The sequence below is a fragment of the Chinchilla lanigera genome, unplaced genomic scaffold, assembly GCF_000276665.1.
Source record: "Chinchilla lanigera isolate Chin_1 unplaced genomic scaffold, ChiLan1.0 scaffold00065, whole genome shotgun sequence".
NCBI lineage: Eukaryota > Metazoa > Chordata > Mammalia > Rodentia > Chinchillidae > Chinchilla > Chinchilla lanigera.
In genome coordinates, this window is record NW_004955466.1 from 12,135,606 (window position 1) to 12,152,103 (window position 16,498).

Sequence of the window (16,498 nt, forward strand, 5' to 3'; positions counted from 1 at the left end):
AAAATGGGGAAACATCAAAGAGGGGTAAGTGTGGGTTCTGTGCTGCCTTTACAAATCTAGTGAGCGGATCCAGCAGCTGGAGGGGGCCCATGTTCCTGATGGTGTTACTTCCTCGCCCGAGGGTTCGTCATTTTCCTTGTGTTGTTTTCTTTGAGGCAAAATGCAGAGCCTGTGACCAGCTTTAAGTATTAGGTTAAATGCCTTATGGCAAGTTTGTGTATCTATTTGCCAGACTCATATTTGATCCAGGCTGCTTAATGGTGTCTTTGGTGCCATTTAAAGAATTCTGGGTGATATTTATGAATTAAGTCAGAAGTTTGTTTTTTTTTTCTTCCTTTTTTGAGACAGGGCCTCGCTGTGCAGTTCAGGTTGGCCTTGAGCTTATTTTGTAGCCCAGGCTATTCTCAAACTTGAAATGATCCTTTTGCCTCAGCCTCCCGGGTGCTGAGATTACAGGTGTATGCCATCACATCTGGCCAAGTGAGAATTTTTTATACTCCCTTTTGGGGACTTTGCACTCAGTGAGATAAGCCAGACACTAAAAGATCATTACTACTTAATTTGCTTATATATGGAATATGAAAATGTGAAATTCTTGGAGACAGAGTAGCTTGGTGGTTGGCAGGGTTGGGAGTAAAGAGGAAGGAGATGTTGGGCAAAGGGTACAATTTCAGTTTGGATGAATAAATTCTAGAGATCAGCTATACAGTGTGGTGACTGTAGTTAATAATGGTTTCAGGACTGGGTATGGTGGCTCACCCCTGCAATCCTAGCACTTGAGAGGCTGAGTCAGGAGGACTGCCTTGAATTTGAGGCCAGCTGGGCTACAAAGAAGGCCAGGCTGAACTGCATAGTGAAATCCTGTCTCAAAAAGGCTAAGGAAAAATCAGTTGCTAAGAGAGTAGATCTTAAATGTTCTTACTACATACACAAAAAAGGTAAGTATTCGAGGTGGTGGATATGTCAATGATACTGATTTTGGCTATCATTACACAACATAGAAATATACCAAAACATTACATTGTACACTATAAATATATATTATTTTAATTTTCTTTTCTTTAAATTTCATTTTAAAAATAAAAGAAGGAAAACATTAATGAACAGAGAACCATTTACAAAATAGCAAAAGAACAATACAAACAATACAGAGTTACAAAGAAAGTGGTAGGAAATTAACAATGCTTGTTGTATTACATATTGATATCTTCAAAGTGGTTTCTCAGGAAAACAAATAGAGACATTCAATATTGTAATTTTCTAATTACCTCAATAGAAAAAACTATAGTCAAAGTGTTCATCAACAATGTTATAATTTTTTGTGTGGCTGGTACTGGGCTTTCACACTGAACTACACCTCTCACCCCTTTTTCTTTTTGTTTTGAGATAGGTTCTCTTTCTCAGCAATCTTCTTGTCTCAGTTTCCCAGGGTGCTAGGATCAGGTATGCACCATCACGCCCAGTTAATTTTTTTCTCTTTTTGGTGCTGGGTGTTAAACCTGAGCTTTGTGCATGCTGAGCACACACTTTACTTGTGCTATGGCCCTACTTGTAATGTGATAATTCTAAAAGTATTTGGGGAATAAAATTATCAGTGCTTTATGAACAAAGGAATCCCTCTTAGTAAGTCAAACGTGGAATTTACATTTTAGAGCTTTTTCTACATGCTTTAGATTTGTACATTTTGATTCTATATCTTTATGACTGTGGCCATCCTTTTTTCTTTTTGGAGATTCGGTCTCACTGTGTAGCACAGGCTGGCCTCGAGCTCTTGGCAGTTCTGCTAAAGCAGAAATCCTGACCTAACTGTAGCCATTTTGTTCAGTAAAGCTGCAGCCATTCTGTTCTCTGCCACTGGACTCAGCTAAATCATATGATTTGTCATCAAATAGAAACTTCTGTGAATGTGCTAAAAACAACTGTGCTACATCAACTGTGCTCACCACAAGATACCCATTGTACATGGCCTTCAGCTAAGCTTATCTAGTTTTTTGTAACTTATGCTTGCCACACTATAAAAAAGACAAACTCTCCGTAATCAGTGCCTCAGACTTTGAAGACTGCTACTCTGGGGTCCACCGGCGTTCAACAAAATTTCCTTCCTTCTCTTGAGCTCTTGGCTACTGTTGACTCAGGTTTCCTGCAGAACTGCCTCAGCATCTCGAGTGCAGGGATTACAGGCATGTGCCACCACGCCTGGCTCATCCGTTTTTCTTATTTGTAAATCTTTTCTGAAACTGTCACTGCCTTCAGGGAATTATCTTATTGTTTTAGTTCTTAGTGAACTAAGCCTTAATAGGTGTCATGAACAAAATTACTTTGTTTGAAACATGATTTGATGTTTAAAAATTAAGAAAACCACTGTGAGCAGATTCCCACTATTTTTAAAAATAGTTCAATGTAGCTTACTGAATATATTTTTATCCATTCTTTATTTCTAGAGCGCAAAGCGTGCCTGCTTTTAAGGAAGTGAAGGTCCAACTTTTAGAAGACACAGGCACAGAGAAGGGTGCTGCGCCTCAGGAGGCCAGAGTTTCCCCTAGTGGCATTGATTCCGCTACCACCGTGGCTGCAGCAACTGCCGCCGCCATTGCCACAGCAGCTCCGCTGATCAAGGTGCTTGTTCTCCCCAAACACGCTTGCTACATAAACGTTGTGAAATGTAAAACGTCTGTTAAGAACTGATTCTGTAAGTAGTTGTGTCCAGCTGTAGACTAGGAACATTGCACTTGCAGTTTCAAAGAATTTTTGCTTTGTGGTTGTGTATTATTTCAGGGGTTGTGAAAGTGACCCCCTCCTCCCTGCAGTGGTGCTAATGAGTTCAGGCTTTCCTTCCTGTAGTACTGAGGGTCCGCATCATGGCGAGCATCTCAGTCCCTGCAACCGGAATGATTGGCCCTCCTAATTGGAGAACTGGAAGGAACCTTTCATCACATATACCTACTTCAGCAGTTTGTAGTGAGGAAATAGAGCACGGGTCAGGGAAGGCACAAGGCTGTAGAGGGCAGGGCTAAGACCAGAATTCAAGGCTGCTGCCCTGACTCAGTCTTACTTGGGTAAAATAACAAAGGCTACTTGTTCTGCTAGTTCTTCTCTTTTAATTTCCATCTAAGTATCTTATTTCAGCATTGTAAATTTCTGTGTAGAGAACTTGGTGTGTATGTTTTTCTAAATGAGAGGAAACACGTATCTAAGGATTGCTGTCATCTGCCTTTTACTTCTGTGACTCTAAAAATAAAGACATCAGATTATCAAAAAGTAGTGGGTAAAAGCTCTGATGTTGTAATTTTCAATATCAATTGCTATAAATAACCTAGTGATTGAACATAGTTTTGGTGTCTTTCTATAATATGAAATATTATTCTGAAATTTTTATTGTTTTAGGTGCAGAGTGATTTGGAAGCAAAAGTTAATTCTGTTACAGAATTACTTAATAAGTTAGAGGAGACTGACAAGCACTTAAAACGTGTTACAGAGCAGCAGACAAGCATTCAGAATAAACAAGAGAAACTGCACTGTCATGACCATGAGAAGCAAATGAATGTATTCATGGAGCAGCACATTAGGCACCTGGAAAAATTACAGCAACAGCAAATAGATATCCAGGTATCCATGACGAAACCAGTATGCATCCTGTCATCTATTTTCATTGCATCTCAAGTTGGATAATTGCAGTAGCTCATTAGATTATAATAGCTTTACTTCTTGAATCATGATTTAGTTATTATATCTCTACAATCATCTGATATTGTAGTGAATGAATGAACGATAAAATAAAATTGAATATGCAGCGTATTATCTCATGGTGGCCGGAAATAGATTGGTCCTATTGGCATTTGCCAGTCTGTAAATAACTTCTCTGAGCTTGATTTCTTTAGCTAAAATTTGTTGTTGTTCAGGGACTCTTTTGTAATTGTTGTTGTACTGTGCTTGGAATTGAGTCCATGGCCTTGTTCACACTATGCCAGGGATGTAGCACTGAACTACATCTTGGCTTTGTAAAAAATTTTATTTTGAAGTGGTGGTGCATGCTTGTAATTCCAGCACTCAGAAGCCTGAGTCAGGAGAGTCACTGCAAGTTTGAGGTCAGCCTGGGTTACAGAGTAAGTTGAAGGCCAGCCTGCACTACTTAGCGAGACCATGTCTCTAAACAAATGAAATAAAATAAAATACAATGAAAATGGATAAAATAACATTTACCATTCAGGACTTAAAAGGTGAGATGTTTTTCTTCTGAATTTTGGTTGAAGTAAAGATCTAGGGTTGGGCCTTTCCTTCTTGGCCTTCTCTTAGCCTGCTGCAGTGGCCTCTAAGCTGTTGGTGAGGTGGGCAGGGAGTTGCTGGAGTTGGGAATGGTTGCAGAACATGATTGGGGTCATGGGGCAGCAGGCTTGTCTTGTGTTGTGCCCTTCATCCCCCGGGGCATCTCTGCGTGACTCCAGAGTTACTGCAGAAAGGTCTGCCTTGTCGTTGTTGATTAAATGTCAAGAATTGGTTTAAAGTCTGCTAATAAGTCTCAGTAGTTTATTTGTTTGTTTGGTTTTTTTGTTTTTTTGTTTTTCTTCCAGTACCAGGAATCAAACTCACAACCTTGCGCTTGCCAGGCAGGCGCTGTGCCGCTGAGCTAAATTCCCAGCCCCCAGTCTCAGTAATTTAAAGATAGCAATATGCAATGTATTAACCATTGTTACCCTTCTGTTACCTTGTTGTGAAATTTTTTTTCTGTTTAAAAAAATTGATTTCAAATTCTCTAATAAGTTGCCATCTGGCCCTTTCAGATGCTATTTCAAATTAACAACATGATTTTATTTCCTATAGACCCATTTTATTAGCGCTGCACTCAAGACCCATGCTTTTCCGCCTGCTGGCACGCTTGCCTCCAGAGCCATGGAGAAGCACTCCAGAGAATCAGGACGTCCTCATCTCAGCAGCAGCACGCCGTCTGCGCATATCCCATTTGCTTCCAAACCAGGTGAACATAATTAGTTCCTTTACGAATAAAAATTGTGAGCCATGTGCTTTCTTCATCCCGAGCAAGCTAAGAACGTATTTCCTAAGTGGTAAGAGTTCTTTATAAGATTTCTTTGTAGAACTCCTTTTTCTTTTTTTTTTTGGTGGTGCTGGAATTTGAACCCAAGGCCTTTGCACTGAGCCACATCCCCAGCTCCTTATTCTTTTGAGACAGGGACTCCTTAAGTCATTATGTTGCCCAGGCAGGGTTCAAACTTGTAATTTTACTGCCTCAGCCTCACAGCCTGCTGGGACTCAAGGCATGCACCATCGTGCCTCATTTGTAGAAGTTTTTGTTTTGTAAAGTTAGTCCTTTTTTTAGGTCAAGAAAATATTAGGTTATTTTGCAACTTGTTCAAATTATGGATAATGTCCTAATTTATGGTTTTAATTAATAACCTTCATAAATGGTCAGAATATTAACACGTTTAGAAAAATTTACTTGTACAGTATCAGAAATACTTGTAATACAGTTCTATAGTTTTCTGATAAAGTTCAATTTATTTTTTTCTTGATTTGGCCAGTAAAAACTCCACCTACGTACAATTATGAATTACTGTTCTCTCCTGTAGCTGCAGTTTTCCTCGCCAGCATTTCAGTTATCTAGTCTTCTTGGTCTCAGAATGTTAAATGGAAAGTCCAGAAACAAACCGTTCATAAGTTGGATGTGGTTTTGAGTAACACGATGAAATTTCCTGCTGTTAGGTTCAGCCCTGCCCAGGGTGAGAAGCGTCCCTTTGTTTGGGTACCCGCGCTGTCCTGTGTGCCTGGACAGGACAGACTGAGTGTGTGTATGGCTTGGTGCCTTTGGAAACTGCAGCCATTCCCTCGGAGTCTTGGAACATGTCTCCAACCGATAAGGAAGGGGTCAGGGCTACCATATTTCTAAATATTTCGGAGTTCCTAATGCAAATCTGTTTATTTTAATGAAATTTCAAAATTACTTAAACTAAAACAGGAATATATAGCTCATTCATTAAACCTTTAGCATTCAAAATAAATTAATAAATATGTATCTAAATTGTTGCTATATGAATAATGAATTAAAGTAAATCAAGGAACTGTCCTTTTTTTTTTTTTTTTTTTTTTTTTGGTACCAGGAATCGAATTCAGGATCTTGTACTTGCCAGGCAGGTGCTTATGCCGCTGAGCTATATCCCTGGCCCAGGAACTGTCCTTTTAATTATATACAGATCAGGGGGCTGGGGATTTAGCTCAGCGGCAAAGCGCCTGCCTGGCAAGTGCAAGATCGTGAGTTCGGTTCCCGGTACCGGAGAAAAACCAAAAAAAAAAAAAAATTATATACAGATCCATGTATTTTCATCATCTGACCTGTTAGGAAATCATTGTGTTCTGTTGTTGTTCTTTTTGGTTTTTTTTTTGTTTTTTTTCCCCCGGTACCAGGAATTGAACTCACGACCTTGGCTTGCCAGGCAGGCGCTGTGCCGCTGAGCTAAATCCCCAGCCCCTCATTGTATTGCTAAAGAACCCTTATAAAGTGGTACATACATTGCAAAAATGCATAGTCCTTATGAAACTGTTGTGAAGTAATCTGAGTCAGTTTTCAAGTTGCATTGAGAGGAAAACGAAGCAGGAAACACTTGACCTGCCTACTGCAGGTCCCTGGCTTAGAAAAAAGGTGTTGGAGTGAGGCCAAGCACCCAGCCATTCACCTTTTGTGGAAATGGACACTTTGTTTCCAGTGTACTTACTCAATTCCAGAAAATTACTGGCTCCTCATTTTGTGTGCTCCACTCTGCCCCCCCTCTTGATTGTTACATGTTTACTTAGTTTGTTGTTCATAACCTAAAAGTGAGTAAATTAAAAATTCAAACTAATCATTATTTTTCTATACTTTTACTTAGACATCACATCATTTTTATATGTAGTTGTAACATCGATACAGTTTTGTACTTTTTATTAGCATATCAAATCATTTTTTAACTGTAGTATCTTCACAATTATAACTTTTTTTTTGTGGTCCTGGGAATTTCACCTAGAGCCTCTTGAATGCTAGGCAAGTTCTCTGCCATTGAGCTATGGCTCATAACTTAAAATTTTAGTAACTATAAAGGATAGTCTCTTAAATAACTATTCCACAATTTATTTGACTATTTTCTTATGGGACAGTTAGGCAGTTTTTAGGTTTTCTTTTTTATAAATAATACTGTAGTGAACAATGTCATGTATTGAACACTATCTTTTTTATGTTATTTCCTTAGGATAAATTCTAAAGAGCAAGATTACTAGGTCAAAGTATACTGCCAGATAACTTATCAGTTTCCATTGTTTTGGAAATGTGTACCTATGCCATTTTCACCACAGCTTTGATAGTATTGAATATTATCATATTGATTCTTTTTTACTAACTTTAAGTGTAAAATGTTTAAAAATCTTTATTTCTTTTGGTTTTTAGTAAGGATGAAGTTATTTCTATACACTTGTTAATAATTTGTATATCTGTGAGTTTTATTTTTAAAGTAAAAGGAGGAATAATACTGTATGATTTAAAACATTTTTTTAAAAAAGAAAGAAAAAAATAAAAATGATATAGAATTTCAGAACAAGATAATAGGAAATTAACAATGTTATTATATTCCATATTGTTACCTTCAAAGTAGTTGCCCAGCTTACAAGATATAGACATGTAAAACTGATCAAACAATATAAGCACAAACTGTTCCTTTCAATGAACTAATAGAAATTAGTAGTATATTTATCTTAGCTATCTTGTGTATATATGTATATATATTTTTTTCTTCCCCCATCCCAGTTGGTCTTTTCTTTTGAGCAGTTTCTTTCCCTTTCACAGTATCTATTTTGGATCTTATTTACTTTCCCAATTTCTTGCACTAGGGAAACAGTACGATGATTACACATGGGAGTCTGACTTATTTTGCTTATGAGTATGGTCTGTAGTTGCATCCATTTACCTATAAAAGCCTCAGGTTTACCTTTCTTTATATCTGAGTAGTACTCCATTATATAAAAATACTGCATCTTTTTTTATCTATTCCTCGGTTGATGGGCATTTGGGTTGTTTCCAGGATTTAGCTATTACAAATTGTGTTGCTATAAACATGGGTGCACATATATCGCTGTGGTATGATGTTTTTAATTCTGGGAAAATACCCAGAAGGAGAATAGCTGGGTTGAATGGGACCTCTAATCCTAGTTTTATGAGGAATCTCCACAGTGGTTTCACCAGTCTACACTCCCACCAGCAGTGGAGAAGGGTTCCTTTTTCTCCACAGCTCCTCCAGCATTTGTTATTGATTTCTTGATGATAGCCATTCTCTCTGGGGTGAGTTGGAATCTCAGTATTGTTTTAATTTTTAATTTGCATTTCTCAAATGACCAATGATGTTGAACATTTTTTCATATATTTATTTGCCATTAGGATTTCTTCATCTGAGAAGTGTATATTCATCTCAGATGCCCTTTTGCATTGGGACTTTGCATTTTGGTAGCCTGATTTTTAAAAATTCTTTCTATGTTGTAGATAGAAGTCATTTGTCTGACGGAGAGTTGGCTAAACTTTTCCCCATTCTGTGGGTTTCCTTTCACTCTGTTGGTGATTTCTTTTGATGTACAAAAGCTTCTTAATAAGATGAGATGCCAGTTGTTGATTCCTTGAAGTATTTCCTGTGCAGTTTTTTTTTTTTTTCATGGACTCTCTGCCTACCCCTATGTCATCAAGATTTCTACCTACTTTCTCTTCTAGTAGATTTAGTGTTTCTGTTTTAATATTTAGATCTTTGGTTCACTTTGACTTTAGTTTAGTGCATGCTGATAGACATGGACCTAGTTTTAGTCTTTGGCATGTGGATTTAAACATTTTAACAAAGTAATTTAAATTTATTATTGTCTATTCAAGCAACTTTAAGGAAAGTTGAAGATACAGATTTTGATGAGCAGAAATCTCCTTTGGAGACACCAACGCCTCGAAGGTTTGCCCCTATACCTGTTTCAAGAGATGGCGAAATATCAAAGAGGGAAAATCTCATAGAAGAAAAAGAAAACATGGAAAAATCAAATCATAGAGGTGAGAAAGCAATTATGACTATACCCATGTTTTACTACTCCTATTTCAAATTAAAAAATTGTCCTGAGATGTTCTCATTCACAATTTGGAATTTTCTATATGCCTACCCATAAACTGGTATCTGTTTTTCTGGTATTTTTCTTTAAATTATGTTTACTGGGCAAACCAAGGTTCTTTAAATTTTCTGTAGGAATTAACAGTGTATATTTATAATTATTCTATCCTCTTAAGTTATTTCTAAACCTTTAATGAACAAGTTGTGTTATTAATAAATAAACATTTCTTTGCTAAAGGTAAGGCATGTTTCCTTATATTGTTTTTAGGTGTGTATTTCAATAGTAAGACTTGGGGAAATTAACATTTATCACTGTGTTCAGCTGGAAAACATGCTGGTCTATGAACTTTTAATAGAGGCAAAAACTTTTATAAGTAATCTGAAATAACAGCAGAGCCTTAAAATGTAACCCTTCTAGTAAAAGTGAGACATACTAAGCTGTAGGCTTTTGTTCTTATAATCATTTAAATGAAGTGAAATCTTACATTAAACAAGTTTTAAGAATTTAGAAGATAATAAATTTTTAATAAAAAAACAACCAAAAATTATTATGTAAAATTATTAAAATTTTAAAAAATTATGTGAAATGAGGACTAATGGGGAAATCCAATTAAAGGTTGTTGTGAAGAAACAGATCTCTTGTTTACTAATTTGTAAAAATAGTTCAGTTTGCTGAGCTTTATGATGATGACACTTTTGTGGTGGAGATAAATTTAGGTTTATTATGCAGAGATTTCAAGCTTATCAGTAACGCTCTTATGATGTATAGGATTTAGTTTTATTTGATGAGTGTATTTATAGTCTACTTCGTTGTGTTGGTCTTCTTTCTGTTGCTGTAATGGAATCCTCTAAGTTAGGTATTTAAAAAGAAAAAGGTTAATTTAGCTTATAATTCTGGAAGTCCAAGGGCTCAGCACTGGCATCTTCTTGGCCTGCTTTGTGACCTGGTGGAGGACATTGCAGAGAGAGAAAGTAAGCCAGAGAGAGCCTGGTTTTAACTGGGCATGATGGCACATGCCTCTAATCCCACCACTGGGGAAGCTCAGGCAGGAGGATCATTGTAAGTTTGAGGCCAGCCTGTTCTACAAAGTGAATTTAAGACCAGCCTGAATGGCACAGTGAGACTGTCTCAAAAAGACCAAAAAAAAAAAAAAAAAAAAGAGAGCTTGGTTTATGACAAAGTCACTCACTTGATAACCCATTTTTTATGGTTTGGGTCTAAAATGTCCCCCCAGATGCTCAAGTGTTTGGAGGTGACTGCATCAGGGAGGAACTCTGCCTGACTGAGTCTTAGGAGGTGGGGCCTGGGAAATGACATGGAAGGGTGCGTTCTTGTCCTCGGCTCTCCTCTTCACTGTCTTTGCATCCCGGCTACCCCAGTGGAGCACCTTGCCCTCTGCTAGGCCACTCCGCCATTCTGTTTCTCTCTTGGAGCAAGGGGACAGGACTGAGACCAGGAGCGCAATAGACCTCTCCTCTAAATTGTGGGTGCTTGGTATTTTGTCTAGTGATGGAAAAGTGACCAGTAGGTAGATTCATCTTTAGGACCCACTTGCATCCAGGAGGTTCTGCTTCTTATACCATCAACATATGACTTCGAAGATCAAGTTTTCAACACATTAAATTTTGGGAACACATGCATGCTATAACAATTTTAGAGTGAATAGAGTAGATGCTCATCAGAAGAAGCTAGTTTAGGGTATATGTGAGAAGTTATATAGAAGAGAAATGAGTTAATATTGGAAAATGATACCACATTTCTTCTGTTGTAGGAAATACAAGATTTTTAGAACAAATTTTGAATAATAATGACTCTTCCACAAGGAAAAGTGAATCATCAGACATAACCTCACTTAGTAGGTCAAAAGTAGGATGGAATCCTGAGAGAAGAGACGGGTAAGAACAAGAGAGTAGAATAAAACAAGAGTACCAAGAGCTTTGTTCACATTTGTAAAATTTCTTTAGGAATTTAAATAAATTATTACTCTTGAAAATTATCTTTGATTTAGTTACTATTTTCTAATGCTAAGTTCTCTTTCTTCTATAGTATAATAGTGAAATTAATATTTCATTTTCTTAAAGTGGTGATTATTTTCTAGTAAGTGTAAATTGTCATGAAATGATATCTGGGATTGGGTTTGATGTCCAGTGATTGGGAAGAGGAGGAGAGTGAGAGTGTAGAAGAATAAGGATAGCCATGAAAATAATGACTGATACAATTAAATAGTTCATTGTGCAGTCTTTCCTACTTTTATGTGTTGGAAATTTTATATATGAAAAAGTTTTTAAAAATCAAGTCAGTCTGGGCCATAATAATTAACGTAGCTTCAGTACCATGAATCTCACAGAAACAAAAACTAGGATAGCTACCATTTGAGTGATTTCATATAGAGATACTATGCAATTTTATTTACATTTAGTGTAATTATTGATAAGGTTATGTTTGCCATGTTCCTAATATTTTCTATATATCTAAGGTCTTTTTATCCCAGTTATTCCATTAGTGACTTCTTTTGTATAAATATTTTCTAGTATACCATTTTAATTCCTTTGCTGTTTCCTTTACCATGTTTTTGAAGTTATTTTATTAGTGGTTGTCCTCTGGATTATAGTTGACATTAATTTAAAACAATGTAGTTCAAATTCATACCAGTTTGATTTCAGTAGTATTCAAACATTTGCTCCAATGTATCTCTATTCCCTTCTCACCTTCTTTCTATTACTGTCAGACAAATTTATATATTATATATCCACCTACATGGCTTGATAACTATTGCTTCATATAGTTATATTTTAAATTAGAAGGGTTACATACAAAAATACACATACTTTTTCTGGTTTCTTTCTTTTTTTTTTTTCTGGTTTATTTCTTCAAATGGATTCAAGTTACAATTTCCTGCCTTTTTAGTCTACCTTCAAGGAATTTTTTTTTTACCAGTTTATTCAGCCATCTCTCTCCATTTCAGTCTTTTGGTAATTCAGATAATATCACTATAAAATTTGTGCACATATTGTTTCATATTTGTGGAAGTACATTTGCCAGGTAGATTCCTAGAAGTAGCTAGTGAGGTCAGAGGTCAATCTGCAGTCTCTCCATGTTCATTGAGAGCCAGTTTCTGTACCATGTTTACTTGACTTCTTGTCAGGCATCTGTATTTTTGCCAGTCTGACATCAGAGATGTTGGCTCAGTGCAAGCTTACTTTGCATTTTTTCTGATATGAAAACACCGGGGAAGGTATTTTGGGGCCCCTTGCATCTCCCCCCCATAGACTGCTTATGTCCATTTCCTGTGGATTATCATCCATTTAATTGTAGCTTTTCTTCACCAAATAATGCACATTTCTGCTTATCTTGGTTATTTGAGACCTAGTGCCCCTGATCCTTAGGTCCAGAGAATTTTTCTTTTTTGAATTTCTTATGGATTAGCCTGCTAGCAGTGAATTTTCTCAATCTTTTGTTTATCTGGGATTGTCTTTAACTTCTCCTTCACTTTTTTTTTGAACAGAAATTTATTTTCTGAAGTCCAAGCTTAAGGAGTTAACAGGTTTAATTTCTTATAAAGCCTCTCTGCTGGCTTCCCAGTGGACTCCCTTTTGGTCCTGTCACAGGGTCATCGTATGTGCTGCTAGGGTCCTCTGCTTCACTTTTTAAAAATTTAATAAAGTTTATTGGTGCATTTTAGATACACGTAATGATCACATTCATCATAGGGAATTTGTACCTGTGCATGATATAACTTGATCCTCCCCCCATTCCCCTGCTTTCCCTTCAGCCCTTCTTCTCATCTTTATTTATAAAATCCTTCACTTTTGAAGGACAGTTTTGCTAGGTACAGAACTGCTGACTGACTTTTTTTTTCTTTCAACACTTTGTATCATTCATTGCCTTCTGGACTCTATAACCGGTAACTATTAATCTTATTAAAGGCCTTTTGTATATGATTAGTCATTTTTCTTTGCTGCTTTTAAGATTCTCTCTTTGTCTTGGGCTTTTGACAGTTTGACTGTGATATGTTTAAGTGTGGATATCTTTGAATTATCCTGCTTACAGTTTATTGAGCTTCTTAAATGAATAGATTGATTTTCATTAAACTTGGGAAATTTTGGGCCATTTGTTTTTCTTTTTTGAGAGGGGGGCTATCCATGTTTCTAAGTCTGGCCTTGAAATTGTGTTCCTTCTGCCTTAGGCTCCTAGTAGCTGAGATTATAGTTGTGAACCATCATACCTACCTCATTTATTTCTTTATATAATGAGGTACTGTGGATGATCTTTCTCTCTCTCCCTCGAGGCAGTATTGTATGCTGGAATGCTTGATAATATTCTGTAGTTCTCTGAGATTCTGTTCATTTCATTGTTTTCTTTCCATTTCTCAGACTTGATAATAGCAATTAACTTACCTTCAAGTTTACTCATTTTTCTGCCAACTCAAATACTCTGTTGAGGTCATACGGTAATTTTTTTCTTTTTGTGGTACTGGTGATTGAACCCAGGGCCTTCCCAGTGAGGTACATCACCAGTCGTTTTTTATTTTCAGAAGGAATCTTGTTAAGAATAGAGCTGCCCAGGCATGGTGGCACACCCTTGTAATCCCAGCACTTGCGAGTTTTGAGGTGGGAGCATCACCACAGGTTCCAGCCCAGCTGGGCTACATAGTAAGTTCGAGGCCAGCCTGAACTACATAGCAAGACCCTGTGTCTGACAAGCGAACAACTCTAAAAAGCTTACTGAATTTATAATAATTTTGGAAGCTTTTTTCTAATCTTTTGCAGCTTTGAAATTGTGTCTTCTCAAAGATTTCCTTCTTCTGAAGAGCAAGAGACAGCTAATGTGGCCAAACAGAAGCCTAACGATGTTCTTCATGATCTTGGCCAGAAAAGGAAAGAAACCAGTGGTGTGCTGCAGGTAAAGCAAGAGTAGTATCAACATTGACGATCAGTACAGTAGTAGTGACGAGGCAGTAAAAACGTACTGGGACAGAAATCAGGGGGAAGATGGAACTAAAACACTGAAAAAGGCTGCCAAATCTGTTCGTTTTACCAAAGCTTGTCAGAAACCTTCACCAGCTAACTTCTCCTTACCCCTCACTGGCCAGGACTAAGCCACGTGGCCGCCTTTGGCTTCCCAGCTTCCCAGCTGGGGAGAAGGAGAGGAGGTAGAGAGCTGGAAGGGCCTGAGGGCCAGAGCACAGTAGTGTCATACTACTCAGAAGCAACTGGTGCTTACTTTAACTTCCTCTAGCAGTAGAGCGCTCATTAGCACTGGACTACTGAGTGCTACCACGAATCCCCCATCTCTGTTTACTTAACATTCATATTAGCATGTCCTCCACCTGGCCCCCGCAGTGGCACTCAGCTACATTCCCAGCCTTTTGTTATTTTGAGACAATCTTACGAAGTCACCAAGTTGCCTGGGCTGAGCTTGAACTTCGGGTCTTCCTACCTCAGCCTCCCAGAGTTCTGGGATTACAGGTGTGTGCCCCCACACCTGGCTCATGTCGGTACTTCTAAACATTCATTGCCAAATATTTGTTTGCAATTTGTCAGACTGAGTACTGAAGATATATTAGCAAAGTGTATGGGTCCAACAAGAGTAATGCGTCTTGTCTGGGTTAAAAAATCAGTATGGGTTTAACATGGTAACTTTTTTGCTTTTTAAGCCAAAAGAATCTCTGATGATCTTGAGACTTGCTGATTTTTCACAGAATTCTGCTAAACTTCAAACAACAAATACAATGAGATCTGTACTGAAAGATGCTGAGAAAATTTTGAGAGGAGTACAAAACAATAAAAAAGTACTTGAAGAAAACCTGGAAGCTATTATTCGAGCAAAGGACGGAGCTGCTATGTATTCATTTATCAATGCTTTATCTACCAGTAGGTAAGAAATGATGCTGGCTTCCCAAGGTTATGTATGAAGCCTCCAGTTCTACTTTTATCATGTTGTGAACCACTTCACTTTCATGAATATGTGTTAATATTAAGAAAATGTTCTTCATTGACTTTGAAAGTACGGCACTTGGTAAAAAGTCGGAGTTACATGGTAATGCTTTTCAGTGATGGACATTTCTTTTTAATTTTTTCTGTCATTACTACACATCTTTTTTTTTTTTTTTTTTTTTTAAAGGAGGAAAGTTTTATTTCTGCTCACAGTTTGTAGAGGTTTCAGTCCATAACTGGCTGACTCCAAGGCAGGGTGGGTGGCAAAGGGGCATTGTAGAGCAGAATGTCCATGTCATAACAGAAGGCAGCAAAAGCAAGCAATAGACTTTTTTTCAGTTTTTATTTATTTGTACATGTTCGTATTACATAATGGTTACATTCCTTGTGGGGAGCTGGTATATGTATATCTTCTATGATTCTTTCCAAATATTTATACTTTAAATATTTGATGAAAATTAATCTTGTTCATTTTTTCCTATTTAGAAGGACACTGTGCTACATAGTCGATTTAAAACTAGGTAACAATATTTGATCCAGGTTCTATTCTCAGGACATTAAGTGGGAATTCAAGAAAATTCCTGCTGGGCGTGGTGCCACACGCCTGTAATCCCAGTACTTGGGAGGCTGAAGTGGGAGAATTGCCATGAGTTTAAGGCCAGCCTGGGCCACATAAATGAGTTTAAGGCCAGCCTGCACTACATAGTAAGACCCTGTCTCAAAAAAAAAAAAAAGAAAATTTCTTTTTCTCTTTTGTAGAGAGATGTCAGAGAAAATTAGGATCAGAAAGACAGTAGATGAGTGGATTAAAGTTATTTCTGCGGAAATTCAGGTATGTCTTAGAAAAAAACTAAAAGGTTAAGTGCATTCTGGGAATATAATTTTTGTTCCAATTTATATTTCCATTCAAAGTACTTCTTACATATAAGTTCACTTAATATTTTTAATTTCATTTTGTTTTTATTTTTACTTTATTGTAAGTAGTGCTTTATTTCATACTGCGACTTTTACGTGGCAAATTGTTGGATAGTAGTAATAATGTGATTAATTTGAAAGAAAATTTAGCAAAACTGTTTAGAAAAGATTTATACTTGGAAAGATCTTTCAAGACAGCAATTTAGAAGCATTGGCTTGCTAAAATAAAAACACTAAGGTTAGTTAAAAGGAAAAAAAATTTAATTTCCAAGGTTTTTGTCTTGGTTATTTTTCTCTTGTTGCTGAGACAAAATACCCAGTGCCCCAAGTTAAGGAAGCAAAGATTTATTTAGCTCACAGTTTGTGGATGTTTCAGTCTGTAATCAGCTGGCTCCAAGTCAGGGTGGCATGGCACAGGGGGAACAGTCCAAGGTGACACGAGAGCAAAAGCAGCAAGAGCAAAAAGAGGGAGGGAGCTCTTTTCCCTCCTCACATTGTATACCGGCCACACGCACCCCATCTCTGTGCGCTCTTCT

General features: G+C 37.2%; 1 protein-coding gene across 3 annotated transcripts in view; it reads left to right on the top strand.

Annotated features, from left to right (window-relative positions):
• Kiaa0586 (KIAA0586 ortholog) overlaps window positions 1–16,498 on the top strand; it is a 115,433-nt gene that overhangs the window by 10,047 nt on the left and 88,888 nt on the right. For all 3 annotated transcript variants that reach the window (XM_005399217.2, XM_013521976.1, XM_013521975.1), the window contains exons 5-12: window positions 2,442–2,616; window positions 3,385–3,606; window positions 4,819–4,972; window positions 8,888–9,055; window positions 10,883–11,006; window positions 13,881–14,013; window positions 14,813–14,988; window positions 15,807–15,879. In XM_005399217.2, the coding sequence (XP_005399274.1) occupies window positions 2,442–2,616; window positions 3,385–3,606; window positions 4,819–4,972; window positions 8,888–9,055; window positions 10,883–11,006; window positions 13,881–14,013; window positions 14,813–14,988; window positions 15,807–15,879 (1,225 nt within the window). The remainder of the gene's footprint in view (window positions 1–2,441; window positions 2,617–3,384; window positions 3,607–4,818; window positions 4,973–8,887; window positions 9,056–10,882; window positions 11,007–13,880; window positions 14,014–14,812; window positions 14,989–15,806; window positions 15,880–16,498) is intronic.